The following is a 19293-nucleotide window of genomic DNA, read 5'->3' as shown; positions in this document are numbered from 1 at the left end:
GTCACAGGTGGCTCTCTGGGGCTCTGTCACTGTGAATGAGGGACAGAGTAGAAGTGTTGGAAGGCAGGCCTTCATCCGAAATGATATATACCAAAATCTCTCCAAGGAATGAATAACACTATTCTGGCACCAAATGTCACCACCCATTTTATTGGCTAAAGCACTTTAGCAAGTGTTGAAAAGAGCCCTAAGGCAGACCTGCATATTCTGAGTCCTCAAGTGAGACTTTTCTTGTATGAGCTATAATGACAAGTAGTTTTTTACTATAAAAACCAGGAAAACCATATTTACAGTGGATTAAAGAAAATGAGGCTCATTTTTACATCACAGAACCAGACGTTTGGACAGGGCTCTCATCTCCAAGCTTCTCTTGGCTGCTTCCTCAAGGCTGCAAGATAGGCAGCAAGAGAGGGTAGTGCTAGGAGTAACTGTTAGGGGGTCTGTTCTGTGGGTTTGCGAATATTTGACTCCAAAGAGACATAAGCAATATTTAACAGGCATCAGAAACACCTTCTTGGAATGGGCATTTGATATAGTTGTAAAGACATCACTCAGAAAGCACACATCCTATCTTACAGTGCTGGTTTGGGTCCCAGCAACTTTGCTTCTGATTCCAGCTTCCTACTAATGTGTACCCTGGAAGGCAGCAAATCATGGCTCAAGTGCTCGGGTCTCTGCCACCCATTTGAGAGACCTGGGTTGAATGATCTTATTTACTAACTCCAGCCTGGTTCAGCCCTGACTGTTGCAGGCATTTGGGGAGTGAACTAGTGAATGAATGGTTTCTCTTTGTCTCTCTGTATTTCAAATAAATAAAAAATAGATTTAAAAATTAAAAAAATGTTCTTTAAAGAGTACTACCTCACCCCCAGATATCGGGAGGACACCTCATCAGGGAAACACTATATTATGATCATATGTGCATCCATTTTATCAATTCCATTTTATCACCTTTCTACAGAGGAAGGTGCCTCAAGTGTCTCATGTTCGGAAACCTACTGTGGACTGTATCCCGAGTCCGAGCCAGAGGTGAAGGCAGTGGCCAGCTTCCTGAGAAGAAATATCAACCACATTAAAGCTTACATCAGCATGCACTCTTACTCCCAGAAGATACTCTTCCCATATTCCTATAACAGAAGCAGAAGCAAAGACCACGAGGAGCTGGTAAGTACTAGTTTGTTATTCTGCTCATTAACATTTCAGAAATAAACTCATACTTAGTCGAAGAATCAAAACCTGTGGGAAAATTTTCCTGTTCAGGACAGATGAATGAATGTTTCACACCATGGTTTCACTCTGTTAAAGGGTGGTCCTGAGGTCAAGGGTCACTACAGCAAGGTCAACAGTGGGCCTTACCCTGAGGACACAATCTTAATTCCAGCAGATGGACTTCCTAAGAAAATATCAAATTTCTATCAGCTCAGGAGGGAACTATTGGATCTGAGCTGATCTGCACACGAAGCCGTAGGAGCAAAGACAAGAGTCTATGGGATGGTAGGACTGCTGTGTGGTCTTGAGCCTCCTACGGCAGCCCACCACCGATGAAGTCTCAGCCCAACCCTCCTCGTTTGGTGTTAGCTGTGTGACTGTGGATGCACTGAACCCTCAACCTCTTGAGTTTTGGTCCCATGAAAGTATCTCTGATTTCCACAATGAGGCCAGCCTGTTTTGTCGAATGTAGTGGACAATACAGAAAACTGAAAGAGAACCCACATAGTTTGCTACTCTCTCATCATATTTTGGTATCAGATGTTCTATGCTTGGGTTGATGGATTAAAAGTAGCTGGTCAAGTTCTCATCCCAGGTGCTTTCCAGTCAATGGAAGGATCACAGCAACAACCTCATTCTTGGGAAAGGACTGATAATTATATAGTAGTTTGTATTTTACAGATTCATTTCTGCCTCTCTTAAAAGAATGAAATACAGTGACACTAGGAGTGCTAGCAATTGCTGATGACTAATATAAGTTCATTGCATTTTCTGAAAATAGCTCAATTAGAACACAAACACTTGATATTTCTGATTATTTTTTCTTCTCAAGTGGAAACTTTTAAAGAGATCTTTTTATTGGTGTTATCTTTGAACAAATGAAAAGATATTTATGATGATTTGGAAAGTAGAATTAGTGGGATTATCTCTTAGCTTGGATTACTATCAGCACAAATATTTGTTGAGAGTTATTATGTGTAAAATAATGTATTCAAAGAAGCATTAGGTAAGATCCCACTCTTTAAGATAATTCACTATGATTAGGGAGCCAGACATAAGCAAATGTTACAAATAGCTACACTGTGAAACAGTGTTATGTCTACTACGACATAAGTGAGACCAATGGTAGAACTCACCTGTGGCTGGGACAGCAAGGGATGGCCTCACTAATACATTCAGAGGGCCATGCTGAGGTAAGTGAGAGGCAAAGTAGTCCCTGTTCTTGAGGAATTTATTCTCTACTGAGAGGTAAAACACTGTAAAGAAACAACCTTAGGAAGTGCTACTGCTAGCAAAGAATAGACAGTTGTTAGCTAGGCATTGGAAGAGGATTTCAATAGGTGAATAGAGAAAGGAGGACCTTTCAATCAGAGGAGAAGGCAGTTCTCATAGGAAAGATTTTCAGGGGACACTGAGGGTGCAGAAGTGGAGCTTGACACCATCTGGAAGTGGAAGAGGTCAGCTCATGAAGGGGGTTGAATTTCAGAATAAATTTGTATTTTATTATGTAGACCATGGGGTTCCATAAAGCTTATTTTTCAAATAAATGGCACAACAAATTATCCATTGTTATTTCTCCACATTTTTCAAGAGAGTGACATGATGCTAATTCCAATCTTAGAAAAATATTTTTTTGAAGGAACCTCAGAAGAGATCTCTGAAAGCTGGAACTCAATGCAGTCAAATAGAGGATTTAGTTATTATCTTGTCTCCTACAAGGGCATACTCTTTTGTATTTGATGAGGTTTTTGAAGTCACTAGACATTTTACAAAGGGATAAAATGGAGTTTGTGAGAAGGAGGAGAAGCAATTAATGTATTAGGTGCATATATTTAGGGAAGCTGGATATAAAGTTTGGTGAAATTTTGTATAAGAATGAAATAACTCCAAACTTTTGAAATATACTTCTACTTCGCCTTACCATTAACAAGTTAAATTTATGAAAAGTCATGCAAGAATTGTTTTTTCTGCAAATTGAGTAAAATTTTTAAGGTATTGGAAGAGTTTGTTTAAGGCCACTTACTTCTGATTGTCATACAGTGAAAAACACATTTTTAGTTTATTTCTTCTTCTTCTTAATTTACCTTTAGGACAAATACATATTTTTCACATGCACAGTTTGGTTCAATTAATGTATGGTAGTTTCTTAGAAACCTACTTGTTGTGTTTCAAAGATATACTTCACTGAAATTTTTATCTATTGCTTTATATCCATTGCTCCCAGTCTCTAGTGGCCAGTGAAGCAGTTCGTGCTATTGAGAATACTAATAAAAACATCAGGTATACCCACGGCAGTGGCTCAGAGAGTTTATGTAAGTATTTCTTTTTAAGATCTTGCAAAACTGTGAATTACTAAAGAAATACATGCTGGGTTTTACCATGTGGGTTTAATTTTTCCAAATTACATATTTAAACAGGGCCACATGCAAAAAATAACAATCATAACTGCTATGAAAGAAGCTAAAGAAAATTATGTTAATGGGTGAATATACTAAAAAGAATCTAAAATGATATTTAAGATGTTATGCTTAACACTCTACAGAAGGGATTACAGAATTGGCATCATACTAGAGAGTCACAAAGGATCAAAAGAACGCATAAGAATCTCAGAACCACCTTGTAAGGCTGTGCAGATGGTATACTGCACAAATCTAGGAGATGTCATTTATTTGAGATGCTTTTTAGTGACAGCCTGTGCCACAGTGTATAGCTCATGACACAACACAGCCGAATGTCTTTTGTGTAAATCACACCAACAGGGGTTATATGTGGTGAACTCTTTTTTTAAATTTTTTTAAAATTTATTAGACAGGTAGAGTTACAGACAGTGAGAGAGAGAGACAGAGAGAAAGGTCTTCCTTCCGTTGGTTCACCCCCAAATGGCCGCTATGGCTGACGCGCTGTGCCAATCTGAAGGCAGGAGCCAGGTGCTTCTCCTGGTCTCCCATGGGGTGCAGGGCCCAAGCACCTGGGCCATCCTCCACTGCCTTCCCGGGCCATAGCAGAGAGCTGGCCTGGAAGAGGGGCAACCAGGATAGAATCCAGCACCCCGACCGGGACTAGAACCCAGTGTGCTGATGCCGCAAGGGGGAGGATTAGCCATGTGAGCCACTGCGCCGGCCCCGTGTGGTAAACTCTTAACAAGTATTTTCAGTTACTTTCTGCAGGAAGATATTTATGGAGAGACTCCATAAGTACTGTATTCACAGTGGGAAGAAAGAAAGTGGCTTTGGTTTTTTGAAACTGGAGGGGAGTTGGAGAAGAGGAACCGAAAATAAACAAGTTATATGTGTCAGCAAGCTATGGCTCAAAGGCCAAATTGAGTCCACTGCTGGTTTTTATATAGCCCATGAACTACAAATGGTTTTTAATTGTTTCATGGCTGAAAAAAAATCAAGAGAAGAATAAAATTTTGTGAGACGTGAAAAATTATGACATTCCTATTCAGGTGCACATAAATAAAGCTTTACTGGAACACAGGCAGGCTCATGCATTTGCATATCAGGCATGCTGGCTTTCGTGACAGAGGCTACGTGACCCACAAAACCTCAAGTATTGTCTCTCTGGTCCTTTACAGAAAAAGCTCGCCAACTCTGGAGATAAACAATTACACAGTAACATATAGTATAATCCCATTGATAAGTGCTTTGAAGAAAATAAAATAGGATTATAGGCTTGAGAATGAGGATAGGTGAGAGACACTACTTAGCTTAAGTGGCCTGGGAATGTCTTGGTCTGTAGGTAACACTTCTGGAAGACCACGCTGGCAAGTGGCTAACAAAGGTGTGGAGGAAACCAGGGAGAGGGAGTAGCATTTCAAACATAGAGTGGGCAGAGTGCAAAGTCCAAGAGTTTTCTGTAACAGGTAGGATCTATAAGGGTATAAAAACTCACGTTCATATTATTTCCAATAAACTGCTTAAGCACCAGATGCTCAGAACAAAGTCCATAATTTCTCTCCTCCTGCTTCCAACCCTGCCCCACCCCCAAATGTCAGCCAGTTGGTCCACACAGTGTCTGTCTCTTAGTGTCCTTGATCTACTGCTGCCTTTCCTGACCAAGGGCCTTGCTTTGTTACAGAAGAACCTTATACTCATCTTCACTGACAAGAGGGTTCTTGGACTCCATCCTCTTCTCTCTGGTCATTTGCCAGAACATTAACTACAGTGCCTCAGGGCTGGAGGAGCTGATGAAGCAACCTTCTGCTATCATGAAATCAGCCCATCTTCACACATTCATTCCTCCAGCATGCGTGTAGAAGTATAGGGAAATGGCTAGAAGGATAAATACCGGATGTTGAGCATGGTTTTCACAAACATTTGATGAATGAATCAATGAATGAGTGCTGTATCTAATCCACTGTTGATGGGATATTTTCCAATATTTTTTTAAAGATTTTTAATTTTATTTATTTGACAGGTAGAGTTACAGACAGTGAGAGGGAGAGACAAAGAGAAAGGTCTTCCTTCTGTTGGTTCACCCCCCAAATGGCTGCTATGGCCGGCGCGCTGCGCCGATCTGAAGCCAGGAGCCAGGTGCTTCCTCCTGGTCTCCCATGTGGGTGCAGGGCCCAAGCACTTGGGCCATCCTCCACTGCCCTCCCGGGCCACAGCAGAGAGCTGGACTGGAAGAGGAGCAACCGGGACTAGAACACCGGCGCTGCAGGTGGAGGATTAGCCAAGTGAGCCACGGCGCCGGTCCTATTTTCCAATATTAATCACAAGCAATGCTTTGGTAAATAATCTTGTAAATCCATATATAGGTACAGTAAAGCAAAAATTGTCATTCTTTGCATATTACACAGTTGTCCACCTAGAAAAATGTAAAAAAGCAACAAAAAATATTAGTAACAATCAAAGAGGTGACTAAGGTAGCTAGTTATAAAATATAGATAATTCTGTAACATTATATATAAAAAAAGTAAGGTAGAAAATAGATAGCATTGCCTGCATTATATACATGTAGACCTACATGCACATACACACATATGGATTAATTTTAAATTAATATGTGTGTATATATGTGCACACACAAAATAAACTTATAGCAGCTAAATGAAAACTTTAGAAAATTTTAGTGGTGTATATAAAAGACAAAAGTAGAAACCGACCATGGCTTTGAGTGGGGAAACAATATACATTTTTTTTCTAAAGTAATGTATGTATTCAATGCAATCCTGATAGATACTTAAATAATTCTGAAGTTAATTTGAAAGAATAAATTTAGGGCTGGCATCACTGTGCAGCAGGTTAAACTACCACCTGCGATGCTGGCAGCCTATATAGGCACCAGAGTTCATGTCCTGGCTGTTCCACTTCCGATCAGCTCCATGCTAATGTATCTGGGAAAAGCAACAGAAGATGGCCCAAGTATTTGAGTCCCTGCCACCCACCTGGGAGGCCAGGATGGAGTTTTAGGCACCTCTTGGCTTCAGACTGGCCCAGCTGCAGCCTTTGCAGGTATTTGGGGAGTGAATCAGCGATGAAAGCACTCTCTGTAATTCTTTCAAAGAAAAAAAGAAATCTTTAAAAGAGAAAGAATTTGGTAGATGAGTTTTTAAAGTTCTGAAAGGACTAGTAAGAATGTGTCTCCAATCAGATGTTAGCATGCATTATAAACTTGTAGTAATCAAGATAGTGTGATACTGAACTTGGAAGAGACAGATGAATAAAAATAGTGAGTACAGAAAGACACTGTGATATATAAGGAGATCTGCTTATATCATAAAGAAGGTATTTTAAACCAGTTAAGTATGTTGGAGGGGCCAGCATTCTGGCGTAGTGGGTAAAGCTGCCACCTGCAATGCTGACATCCTATATGGGCACCAATTAGAGTCCCAGCTGCTCCACTTCCAATCCAGCTATGGCCTGGGAAAGCAGTAGAAGATGGCCCAAGCCCTTAAGCCCCTGCATCCACGTGAGAGATCCAGAAGAAGATCCTGTTCCTGGCTTTGGATCCGCCCATCTCTGGCAGTTGAGACCATTTGGGGAGTGACCCAGTGAATGGAAGCCCGCTCTCTCTCTCTCTCTCTCTGCCTCTCTCTGTAATCTTGCCTTTCAAATAATTAAATAAATCTTTAAAAAAACCACAAAGAACGTTGGATAACTGAATAGTCAGAAATTAATTAAAACACCTGAAAAGATATTTAGAAAAAATCATATTAGTCTTTCACAAAAGTTTCAGATAGATCTATTATTTTAATATAAACACCCTCCCATAAACTAAGTTGAAAGCCAAAAACTAAATGAGAGGAAAAATTCTCCACATATTATACAGGGCTAGTAACACCAACATCGATTTGGTAAGCAATCTTTAAAATAAACCACAGAAAAATGAGCAAGGATAATTGACAGAAAATATAAAGATGGACAGTACCCAAAAAATAGTTCAACTCAGTGATAATGAAAGAAAGATAAATTAAGATAACAATGTTATTTTTCACCCATAAAATTGCTGGAAAGGATAATTTCTGTGGATTGTGCTGGAAGGGGAAGGAGGCATACTCAGACCCTGCTAGTGGTAGTATAAATCAGCTCACTTCTTTTGAAACGTATCTGGGAACAAGTATGGTAAAGCATAAAAAGTGCTTACCTTTATTCTAGAAAGCCTACTGGAAAAGAATGTTCTAAATAAACAAAGCAGTTATGTGTCAACAAAGGTAGCTTGTAGTAAAATTGTTTATATTAGTAAAAAATTGCCTAAAATCTATTTATTTATTTATTTATTTTATTTATTTTTTTTGACAGGCAGAGTGGATAATGAGAGAGAGTGACGAGAGAAAGGTCTTCCTTTTTGCCGTTGGTTCACCCTCCAATGGCCGCTGCGGCCGGCTCATCTCACTGATACGAAGCCAGGAGCCAGGTGCTTCTCCTGGTCTCCCATGGGGTGCAGGGCCCAAGCACTTGGGCCATCCTCCACTGCCTTCCCGGGCCATAGCAGAGATCTGGCCTGGAAGAGGGGCAACCGCGATAGAATCCGGCGCCCCAACCGGGACTAGAACCTGGTGTGCCGGCGCCTCAAGGAGGAGGATTAGCCTGTTAAGCCATGGCGCCGGCCTATAATCTAATTATTTAAATTGATTGGCCGGTGCCGAGGCTCAATAGGCTAATCCTCCGCCTTGCGGTGCCAGCACACCGGGTTCTAGTCCCAATCGGGACGCCGGATTCTATCCCGGTTGCCCCTCTTCCAGTCCAGCTCTCTGCTATGGCCCGGGAAGGCAGTGGAGGATGGCCCAAGTGCTTGGGCCCTGCACCCCATGGGAGACCAGGAGAAGCACCTGGCTCCTGCCTTCAGATCAGTGCGGTGCGCCGGCCGCAGTGGCCATTGGAGGGTGAACCAACGGCAAAAAGGAAGACCTTTCTCTCTGTCTCTGTCTCTCACTGTCCACTCTGTCTGTCCAAAAAAAAAAAAAAAATTGATTATATCTAGCTTTATAATGCAATGCTATGAGAACATTAAAAATAAGGAAGCAGATCTGAACTTATCAATTTAAAAATGTTACAGTGATGGTACTTACAAACCGTATACATAGTGTGATCTTATATATTTAGTAAAAAAAAAAAAAAAAGAAAGAAAGAAAGAAAGAAAGAAAGAAAGAAAGAAAGAAAGAAAGAAAGAAAGAAAGAAAGAAAAATCAGGGAGTCTGTACTGGGAGGGAAGCCGCACCAAAACATTTCTGGTAAACATCACTGCTTGGTAGGATTATGGCTAATTTTTGTTTTCTTCTTTCTCATCTTTTTCTTCAGCCTTCATTTTGCTACAAGAAATTTACGTGACTTAATAATCTAAAAAAAAGTTTTTCATTAAAAAAAAATCCTATTGTGAAACACCTATATCCCAAAAGACAATTTCCTTTTTCTTTCAGACCTAGCTCCTGGAGGTTCGGACGACTGGATCTACGACTTAGGCATCAAATACTCGTTTACAATTGAGCTTCGAGACACTGGCAGATACGGATTCCTGCTGCCGGAGCGTTACATCAAGCCCACGTGCACAGAGGCCCTGGCCGCCGTCCTGAAAATAGCTCGGCACGTCATCAGGAACCTTGGGGGCCTCTGACCTGGTGGCTAGGCTTCGGTATTTTAATCCCCTGATCCCAGCAAGGCCAAATCATTGTCCCAGTGTCTTTCTAAGCTATCAGTTTTGTGAAAATGTTTTCCTGATCCGTGGTTTTGTCAAAGAACAAAATAAATGCTAATTTGCAATGAAGGCAGACAAAGGCCCAGGGGTATTTTTATCTTTTTGAAAAAAATCTGGATATGGCTAGGTGCTGATTTTTTCCTTCAACTCCCACGCCTGACTAGCCATCTCAAGTAGTTCTACTAACTAGCTTCGTGCACATGACTGGATTCCAAGCATCAAAAGGAATGAGGTCAGGAATACACGAAAGATTTCTGTTCCTGGTTTCACTACATTTCTGCCTGCGCCTTTAAAAACACAACGCTGCATTCCGTGGGCTCCACAGTCACAGGCGATGGCCCAGCAGGGGAGCGGTGCCCCAACAGGAAAACCTGGCCTCTGGCTCCATCTCAGTGCGGACCAACCTCGTCCAACTTCCGGACATTGCACGTCTGTAGTTACTTTCGAGAGCAAATGTAGCACTTTGAGCACTTAAACAGGTGTTGCCCGTGAGATCTTTTGGAACAGAAAGAGGAAACGCCTCTTCTTAAATTCACTTGTCGATGGGAAGGTCCCCAGACCGGGATCTCCAGCGCCCGGACGACTCCCACAGCAGCCACTGACGTCACGTCGAGGGGGCGTGCCCACGAGGGGGCGGTGCCTGCGCGCTGACGACTAATCTGGCGGCCGGAAGTGGCCTCGCTCTAGAGGAACAGGGCAAAACCCTGACTTCCGGCGGCATTTTGAGGCGGTCCTCCTAGCGGCCTGGTAGTGTTTTTGTTGCCTTTTCTTGCTCGCCAACGTCTTCATTCTTCTTCTTCCTGCTTTCCTGTGTCGCTTGATCCTGGCAAGGCGGCGGGCGGCTTTTGCTTTTTAGCCGCTCCGGGAGCCCCTCGCTAGGCGAGGGCCGGTTCCCGGGAGCCGCGCGTGCACCTCTTTCTCTTCATCGTAGTCCTCCCGGGGCCAGGCGCGGGGACAGAGTCGCCTTCCCCGCTCCCCGGAACGGAGGCGGCGGTGGCGCCCCCGGATTGCGCTTGCGAGGGGAGCTCGAGCAGCAGGTAGGCTCTCTGGGAATTGGTGTATCTGGGGAAAGTCAGTGAGCACACCAAGAATTGGGGGGCAGGCGGGGGGGCGAGTTGGCCTTTTTCCCGGCTAGGGTCATGGGGGGATGTTGAGCACCCCACCTTTAACACTGCAACAGCTCCCTGTGCTCAGATGTCGTTTCTCGCTGTAGTTGGGATTCTGGCGATGGTCCAAGGAGGACAGTGCGACTGAGACAAAAGGCTGTGTCCCTCACTGCCATGTGATGTAGGCATGGAACTTTGCACCGTGTTTGGTTTCTGTGCAACGGAAGGGTGCAGCAAGATTAGATTCTGCCTCTTTACGCATTCGAGACCTGTTAGAGAAAAAGGGGCCCGGCGTTCAAATGTGTTTTGTCTTGCGTGTCTCCCGGCAGCGTTAAAGACAGGTGCGGGGAGTTGAGGCGTGCTACTTTATGCTCCGGTTTCCCGGGTAGTTACTTTTTGGCAACTATGTCTGAAACGGGGAAGGTGGAATCAAAGGAGAGTGACGTTTGGCATCATCTCTTCCTAATAGGGTAACATAATTTATGCGGCTGAAAAGTTATTCGGAGCAGGTAACAAAGGCTACGAGGCTTTCAGATGGCTTGAACTACTTTGAAAATTACGGGTCTGGGCAGTCTCTTAAAGAACTACCTTAGAAAAGATCCTTACACCTCAGGTTTTCAAAGTCCGTGATACTGTTGCAGTACATGTGTGTGTGTGTGTATAGATAACTGGTTATGCAGTATAATCTGTATAAATAGATGTAGATATACATGCAGATAAATCTGTATATATAGGGGTGCTAGCTTTAATAGTTATGCGACGTATTTGGGAGTTTCGTGGGCACAATCTTTAGATTTTTAAATAGATTCCAATTTCTTAGTGAAATATTCAGAGTGTGGTAGATAACAGTTTCAACAACAGACTAAGAAAATTGTTGCCGGTATGTAGCGGTTTGTAGCTATGAAAATAGGTCACGCCTTCGGGCGGTGCTTGCGGGCCTTTGAGGACTGAACCAGCGAATGAGAGCTCTGCCTCTCAAAAATAAATGTTGCACTGTGAAACTAAGACTGTGTGTGTATGTGATAGGATCCAGTTTTATCAAATACAACAGGAAATTGGTGGAAAAATTAAAGGAAGTTTATTTTGGTGCAAAATCTTACTGCAATTCATGTTTTTCATGATAAGCATTGTTCATGAATTTTTGAAGACTCCTCATTTATGCTCCTATTGCCTTCCTGATTGTTAGTGATTCAAATTGAGTATTGATTGCAAATTTCAGAATATGCAAACTTATCTGATTTTTCTGTCTGCACTAGAAATTAAAAGTACTAAAATCCAGCAAGTGGATGCTTTATTAATTTCTATATAATAGGCTATTAAATTTTGATGAGTAATCATTAGTTTATATTATAAAATGAATTATTTACATATAGAAGATGGAATTATATTTATTTGAAAAGTTGACTTCAGTAGATGTTAGTCTTCCCCTTCCACAGGTGTGTACATGTGTACATGCATATGCATTTAAACTGCCTCATAGGTGAAACTATTTTGTTTTTTCACCAGATATTTAGTAGAAGGTGCAACATTAACTCCTGTTGATATATAAAGTCTCTTTTATTCTTTTTTTGGTATTTTCGTTATGTCACGGTTCTGTATACTTCACTTTATGGTAGTTACCAGCATGGAATATTCTCTGTGAGCAGTCTTTTCAATAATTTTTCCCCCTGAACAGTGCTACAGTATTGCCTTGCTAGTACCTGTGTATTCAGTTTAGCTCTGTCTGCCTGTTTGCAATTGTCTGAAGTCTACAGGTGTGTAACCTGGAAGGTTGTTTTTAGAAAGTTCTTTTATTTTTTTCTAAGTATTGATTTATTTACTTGAAAGGCAGAGTTATAGAGAGGGAAAAAGAGACGGAGAGATAAAGAGACGAGGAGAGACAGAGATCTTCCATCCTCTGGTTCACTCCCCAAATGGCTGCAACAGCTGGAGCTGGGCCAGTCTGAAGCCAAGAGCCAGGAGCTCCTTCCTGGTCTCCCATGTGGGTGCAGGGGCCCAAGTACTTGGGCCATCTGGCTGCTTTCCCGGGCGCATTAGCAGAGAGCTGGATTGGAAATGGAGGAGCCTGAACTAGGAATGGGGTCCATATCAGATGCCATCACCGCAGGTGGTGACTTTACCCCCATGCCACAGTGCCAGCCCCTAGATAGCTCTTTTTAAAAAATTATCTCAAACTGCATCAAATAAATATAGCTTTTTTTCCTGTTAAGAATATGAAATACAAATGTGAAGAGACTCTTTTTTATTTTTATTTTTATTTAAGAATTTTTCTATTTATTTGAAAGAGCTACAGAGTGAGGTAGAGCCAGAGAGAGAGGTTTTCCATTCCGCAATGGCCAGAGTTGAGCTATTCTGAAGCCAGGAGCCAGGAGCTTCTTCCAGGTCTCCGATGCAGGCGCAGGGGCCCAAGGACTTGGGCCATCTTCAACTGCTTTCCCAGGCCACAGTAGAGAGCCGCTTTGCAAGAGGAACAGCAGGAGACTCGAACCGCCGCCCTTATGGGGATGCTGGCACTGTAGGCTGGGGCTTTAACCTGCTGCGCCACAGAGCTGGCCCCTCTTATTTTTTTTTTTAAAGTTTATTCAGAGATCTTATTTTCAATATAACCCTTTTAATCTTAAAATTCAGAGGATAGAAATTTATCTTACAACTAGTTAATACTATTGTTTAGCTTTAGTTGCTTAATTGTTTGACAACTTTCTAATGTGTTGCTATTCATTTAGATTAAAATGGTTTATGCTTCTGTTTTATGTTGGTAAGTGAGGCTTTGGGAAGATGTAATTATAGATTGGAGTGAAAATACTAGAGCTGGTAAATGTTTTATTGGCAAGATTTTAGTAGTTAGACTTCAGAATAAATTAATTATTCAGAAAGGGGCACCTAAATAATTTACTTATCAGCTGTACCCATAGTGAACCTGGGAGTATCTTGCAATATTTAAGATTCCCTGGGCCAGGGAGGAATTCCTATTTATTAAGACCCTCATGTTGTCATTATTAATAGACTCAAACTTTGTGGCCTGGCTTTTCTTTTTTTTAATTGAAAAAAGATTATAAAAACTTCAGGTATTTGTTTATTCTGCAAATGGAGAAGAGAAATAGGAAAATAATTTAACAGACTTTGACCCGGTGGCGTGCTGGCCTTGGTAATTTGTATATTTGGGAAAGACATGGTGAAGTGCGTGGAAATGTGATGCCAGCTTAAACTGAGGAATAATTTGAAAGCAGAAATGGAGAAAATCTTTCAAAAAAGTGTAAAGTAAATTATTAAGTCATTGGTGAGACCTCAGTGTGTAGTCTGTGCTGAGGAAGACTTTAGTATTTACATTTTTATCTTATTTTTCCTAACTTTTCTCAAATAATGTGAAGCACTCATTGAAGCCTGTTCAAATGTAAGTTGAAAAAGTTTCTCCCCCTTCAATGAAATCTATATTTTATTCTGATTTAGTATTCATCTTCTTTTGTGTATCCAAATTTCTAAATAATAATATATTGATGGATGGAGTTTGTTAGCAGTCATGGAGGGGAGGGCTGTACCAGAAAGAGTTTCATGGGTTCTTTTTCTCAGCTCCATGTAGAAATAAAGAGCCAGGGCGTCTGGTCTGAGAGGAGACCAGGTGAGGTGCCCAAATGGGACACTGGCTTTGAGGAAGTGCCCAGGGTTTTTAAGGCATTACTGTCTGTTCACTGGGTCACTCTATGGGGGTGCCCACTGGATGGGAGTTTGACATATGGTATGTTGTTTGGCTTTGGGCTCATGGAGATAGCAGAGTCTCTCGGAGAGAGCCCAATTCTCCTTAGGGGCTCAGCCCCCACTTCTGCTAGCTCTGGGTGGAAAGATTGCAACTAACTTGAAGATGTGATTTAGGACTGCAAGGTCACACATGCAGCACAAGAAGCCATAGTGAGGGAGATGCCAGCAGGTCTGGAGACAGGCTTTCCAGCCACATCTGGCAGCTTGCTTGTGAAGGACATTCTGCCTATGTCTGAGAGGCCCTCAGACCCCTAGCCCCACTGGAGGGCCTCAGAATTTTAAGTTATATATTGTGTACTTTACAAGCATAAAATGTTTTAGTTATGTAAACTCATGAATGTCTCAGTAATAATGCTTAGGTAACTTTGTAGTGTTGGCTACTGATAGGAATTCCTAGGTCGATGTCAGAAGATTTCTTTTTAATTAGAATTTTATATATATATATATATATATATATATATGTGTGTGTGTGTGTGTATAATTATTGGTTCAGGCCCTCCTGTAACCTGATCTGGCGCTCATATACAGTGTCATTTTAGGGCAGTGTCTGATACCTGTGCTGTGAAAGAAGAAATAAAGTGTATCTTTACTTTTTTCACCCCCACCCTTTTAAATTGGAAGACTCAGCAGTAGTCACTGTGTAGGACATATTGAGTAGTAGTTCCTAATTTGTAAAAGTTTGTCTGAGGAACAACTATTTTAGCGTTGAGAATACAAGAGTGAGTGGTGTGAGCTTGGAGCATTGATCTGCACTTGATTGTCTTTGGCATAGCAGTCGAAACCTTGTGAAATCTTCAGTTTGTGAGGGACTCTGTAGGACTGGGAAGAAGCTGTGAGGCCAATGCTTTTCAGCAGTAGGTCAGAGGAGCAGAGAAGGGCTGATCCAAAGAACAAATGATAGAGAAGGGAAAATTAGTACCTGAAGATCTTAGAAAAACAAGAAAAGAGATGCTAGATGAACAGTGTTTGAACATATAGTAATAAATAACTTATTGTCCTAACTGTGGATAAGCTACTTTTTTTTTTTTTTGGCAAAGTTTGGGGCAGGGTTGCTGGGGGTGTTGCAGGAGGGTGTGTTGGGAGTGGAGGTGTATTGAGGCAGGTGTGTTAGGGGCAACATTAACCCACTTCTGTATGATAGTGGAAGGAAAAATGTAAGGTTTGGGTTGGTGTCCTTGAGGTAGTGTAGTGAGTTGATGTCCCTGTTTCACAAGTTCTAGATAAGTAGCTAATGAGGAAATTTTGAAACTCATTTAATTTTGTTTGCTAAAATGTTATAAAAATTGAATTAATAGTTGAGGATTATAATATCTTTATATTAATATTTATAGAAATAAATAATAAAACTTGAAAATGTGTTTTATTCCTTCCTGCCTTTTCCTATATATTTTGTGACACATTTACTTCTTTTTATTTATTTCTTTTTAAAAAGATTTATTTATTTATTTGAGAGGCAGAGTTGCAGAGTGGGAGAGACAGAGAGAGAGGTCTTCCGTCTGGTGGTTCACTCCCCAGATGGCAGCAACAGCAAGCTGAGCTGATCCGAAGCCAGGAGCCAGGAGCTTCTGGATGTCCCATATGGGTGCAGGGGCCCAAGCCCTTGGGCCATCCTCTGCTGCTTTCCCAGGCACATTAACAGGGAGCCGGATCAGAAGTGGAGCAGCTGGGACTTGAACTGGCGCCCATATGGGATTCTGGCACCACAAGTGGAGGCCTAATGGTCTACGCCACAGCGCCTGCTTGACACATTTATTTCTTACTATTTAGTCTTGCTTGGTTATAAATGTTTAAAAAAAAAGTTTTTCTTAAAGGTCTACATTTTCCAGAAGGTCTTTCTCAGCTCCATTTCTCTTAGCTTTCAGTTCTTTATTTTCTTTTTTAAAAGATTTATTTATTTATTTGAAATTCAGAATTACACAGAGATAGAGAGAGAGAGAGAAAGAGAGGGAGGTCTTCCATCCTCTGGTTCACTCCCCATTTGACCACAACGGCTGGAGCTGCACCGATCCGAAGCTAGGAGCCAGGAGCTTCTTCCAGGTCTCTCCTCACAGGTGCAGGGGCCCAAGGACTTGGGCCATCTTCTGCTGCTTTCCCAGGCCATAGCAGAGAGCTGGATTGGAAGAGGAGAAGCCGGGACTAGAACCGGCGCCCATATGGGATGCCGGTGCTTCAGGCCAGGGTGTTAACTTGCTGTGCCACAGCGCCGGCCGCTCAGTTCTTTATTTTTAGTAAATCAAATGGACATAAAAATTTTGTCAATTTTTCATCTGTAAGTGCTGAAAATGAGCCCAAGAAAAATAAAATCTGCTGATACCTGTATGTAGAGTTGGTCCCCGTACATAAATGACTTTACTTTTAGCAGCTTCTTCATTTATTTGACACACTACACTAATTTTTAAAATTTGTAACTGCTTTATTCTCTGACTTCTTTGAATGATATGAAAACTTGCCCGTGTTGAATGTGGTTATATTTTATATTAAGGAGTAAGAAAAATATGAATATTTCTGTATATAGGATGTTTCCTTTTCTTGGTTCACCACCTTTTTTCACTCCACAAATGTTGCCTTTATTCTGTGGGTCCTTTTTAAAATGTGACTTCAGTACCTAATTGAACCAAACATTGTTTATAATTTTTTACTTTTGATTTGATATTACTATGTCTCAGTTTCCTTTTAAGGGATATGTCTTTACTTTGAAGTCATATTAAAGACCGTTTGTGATGGAACTTTTGCTTTTTTAGCTGCTCAGGTTCATTCTAGTAACTTTTGATTGTTAAGACTTTAGCTAACATTCTGATTGCAATTTTTAAGTCTTCATTTCTTTTCCTTTTTTGTTATTTATATGAAAGGCAGAATTACAGAGAGAGGAGGGGAAATGGTGTGTGTGTGTGGGGGGAGTTAGGGAGAAAGAGATATCTTCCATCTGCTAGTTTAGTTCCCAAATGGCCATAATGGCTGGGGCTGGTCCAGGCTGAAGACGGGAACCAGGAGCCAGGATTTTCTTCTGGATCTCCCATATGTTTTGGACTGTACCCTGCTGCTTTCCCAGGCATTAGCAGGGAGCTGGATGAGAAGTAGAGCACCCAGGTATCCAACCAGCGCTTGAGAAGGCCTGTGTTGTAGGCAGAGGCTTAACCTATGCCACAAGTCCAGCTCCTATTTTTGTCATTTCTTACCAACTTCCCACAGGAGTGTACTCTCTGGTTCCAGCTTCTTGATACAGAATGTATTGTTTTCTAACATATGTTGTCATTGTCTAATATTTTAATTGACTCATCCAGTTACATGAGAGTACTTCAAAAAGCTGGTGGAAAATGGAATTTAAAAATATATTTATTTTGGGTCAGCGCCGTGGCTCACCTGGTTAATCCTCCACCTCAGGTGCCGGCATCCCATATGGGCGCCAGGTTCTAGTCCCGGTTGCTCCTCTTCCAGTCCAGCTCTCTGCTGTGGCCTGGGAGGGCAGCGGAGGATGGCCCAGGTGCTTGGGCCCTGCACCCGCATGGGAGACCGGGAGGAAGCACCTAGCTCCTGGCTTCGGATTGGTGCAGCACTGGCCGTGGCGGCCATTTGGGGGGTGAGCCAATGGAAGGAAGATCTTTCGAAGATCTTTCTCTCTGTCTGTCTCTCTCATTGTCTGTAACTCTACTTATCAAATAAATAAATAAAATCTTTAAAAATATATTTATTTTGATGTAAAATCTATTTTTGATACATGATTTCCATGACCTTTTTGAATAACATTCTGAAAATTGGTTTAGTTTTCTATTATAGTTGTAATTTTGAACATTTTGTTTATTTTTCAAAAATTTTTTTACACCTTATTTTCTGTCCTTGCTGTCAATTATAGCTGGTTTGTTACCTTTCCTATTTTGAAAGAAGGTTATTTTATGAACATTAAAGGTTTTTTTGTGTTTTTTGGTATTTTTGTAAGAAATATCCTTGATCAGAGTGCTTTATTCCTTTTTTACTTCTGGTAAGACAGTATTTTCTCCCAAGCTGATTTTTGAACCATAACTACTATTGTCACTTTAACTGTAGAAAACAACTTATATATATATATATACAAATATATATATATACAAATATATATATATATATACAAATATATATATATATATTTAATTTTTATTTTTTTTTTTGACAGGCAGAGTGGATAGTGAGAGAGAGAGACAGAGAGAAAGGTCTTCCTTTTTGCCGTTGGTTCAGCCTCCAATGGCCGCTGCGGCCAGCGCATCATGCTGATCCGAAGCCAGGAGCCAGGTGCTTTTTCCTGGTCTCCCATGCGAGTGCAGGGCCCAAGGACTTTGGCCATCCTCCACTGCCTTCCCGGGCCATAGAAAACAACTTATATTAACAACAAAATTTTCACTTATAAATATAACTATCTTAAGCAAAATTTTCACTTATAACTTTTATTTTTGTAAATAACTTATAAATCATTTTATGTGTTTTTCGAGGTTGAATACTGTGAAAACTTTACTGTGTGCTTAGAATCATATCTGTTCACTTTGCATAAGAGGTATAATGTTAGCCAACAGATTTCATATTTATTATATATTCAGTAATAAGACATATTTTAGAAGATACCTTATCTGGTTTGCTTGTGACCTCTCGTATTCCTTTTTTTCTTCCCAGGAAAATCCTCTGTGATTTTATAGTGTTACCTACAGTTTTATCTGCTTCCAAATTATGGACCCAGTTATTTAAGTCTGAAGAATTTTACAGTTTTGCCTCTCTGTTTTTTGGTTAAAGTAATTCAAAATGTCAAAAATTAGAAGGAAGGTCACAGTGGAAAATACCAAGACCATCTCTGATAGCACGTCCCGAAGACCTAGTGTATTTGAGAGGCTTGGACCCAGCACTGGCAGCACAGCAGAGGTGAGTTAGCACTAGTGCAGTTGTGGGGCTTCCCTTAGAGTGCTATTACTGAAATACTGATTTGTGTCATAAAGGTGAACGGATTGTTTTATTTTAGGAATGTTGGTTTAGTAAGTTTTATTAAATGTGTCCTATAAAAAAGAATGGAAAGATGATAGGGTTTATGGACTTTTCATATTTCTCTGATGTTGTTATTATTGGGGAT

At 41.1% G+C, this 19293-nt stretch overlaps 2 protein-coding genes across 6 annotated transcripts in view; both read left to right on the top strand.

Moving 5' to 3' along the window:
• The window catches only part of CPB2 (carboxypeptidase B2), a 44721-nt gene extending 35304 nt beyond the window's left edge, over positions 1–9417 (top strand). Inside the window, exons 9-11 of the mRNA XM_062194169.1 lie at positions 962–1164; positions 3434–3521; positions 9074–9417. Of these exons, the coding sequence (XP_062050153.1) occupies positions 962–1164; positions 3434–3521; positions 9074–9267 (485 nt within the window). The 3' untranslated portion in view covers positions 9268–9417. The remainder of the gene's footprint in view (positions 1–961; positions 1165–3433; positions 3522–9073) is intronic.
• Positions 9418–10037: 620 nt separating this feature from the next.
• The window catches only part of ZC3H13 (zinc finger CCCH-type containing 13), a 91487-nt gene continuing 82231 nt past the window's right edge, over positions 10038–19293 (top strand). For 3 of the 5 annotated variants that reach the window (XM_062194164.1, XM_062194168.1, XM_062194166.1), the window contains exons 1-2: positions 10039–10385; positions 18846–19088. In XM_062194164.1, the coding sequence (XP_062050148.1) occupies positions 18972–19088 (117 nt within the window). In that variant the 5' untranslated portion in view covers positions 10039–10385; positions 18846–18971. Of the gene's footprint in view, positions 10386–18845; positions 19089–19293 lie in introns of all 5 variants that reach the window. The other 2 variants (XM_062194165.1, XM_062194167.1) reach the window with 2 other exon arrangements.

Source organism: Lepus europaeus, chromosome 6, assembly GCF_033115175.1.
Source record: "Lepus europaeus isolate LE1 chromosome 6, mLepTim1.pri, whole genome shotgun sequence".
Lineage (NCBI taxonomy): Eukaryota > Metazoa > Chordata > Mammalia > Lagomorpha > Leporidae > Lepus > Lepus europaeus.
This window is presented reverse-complemented; position numbering and strand designations above follow the sequence as displayed.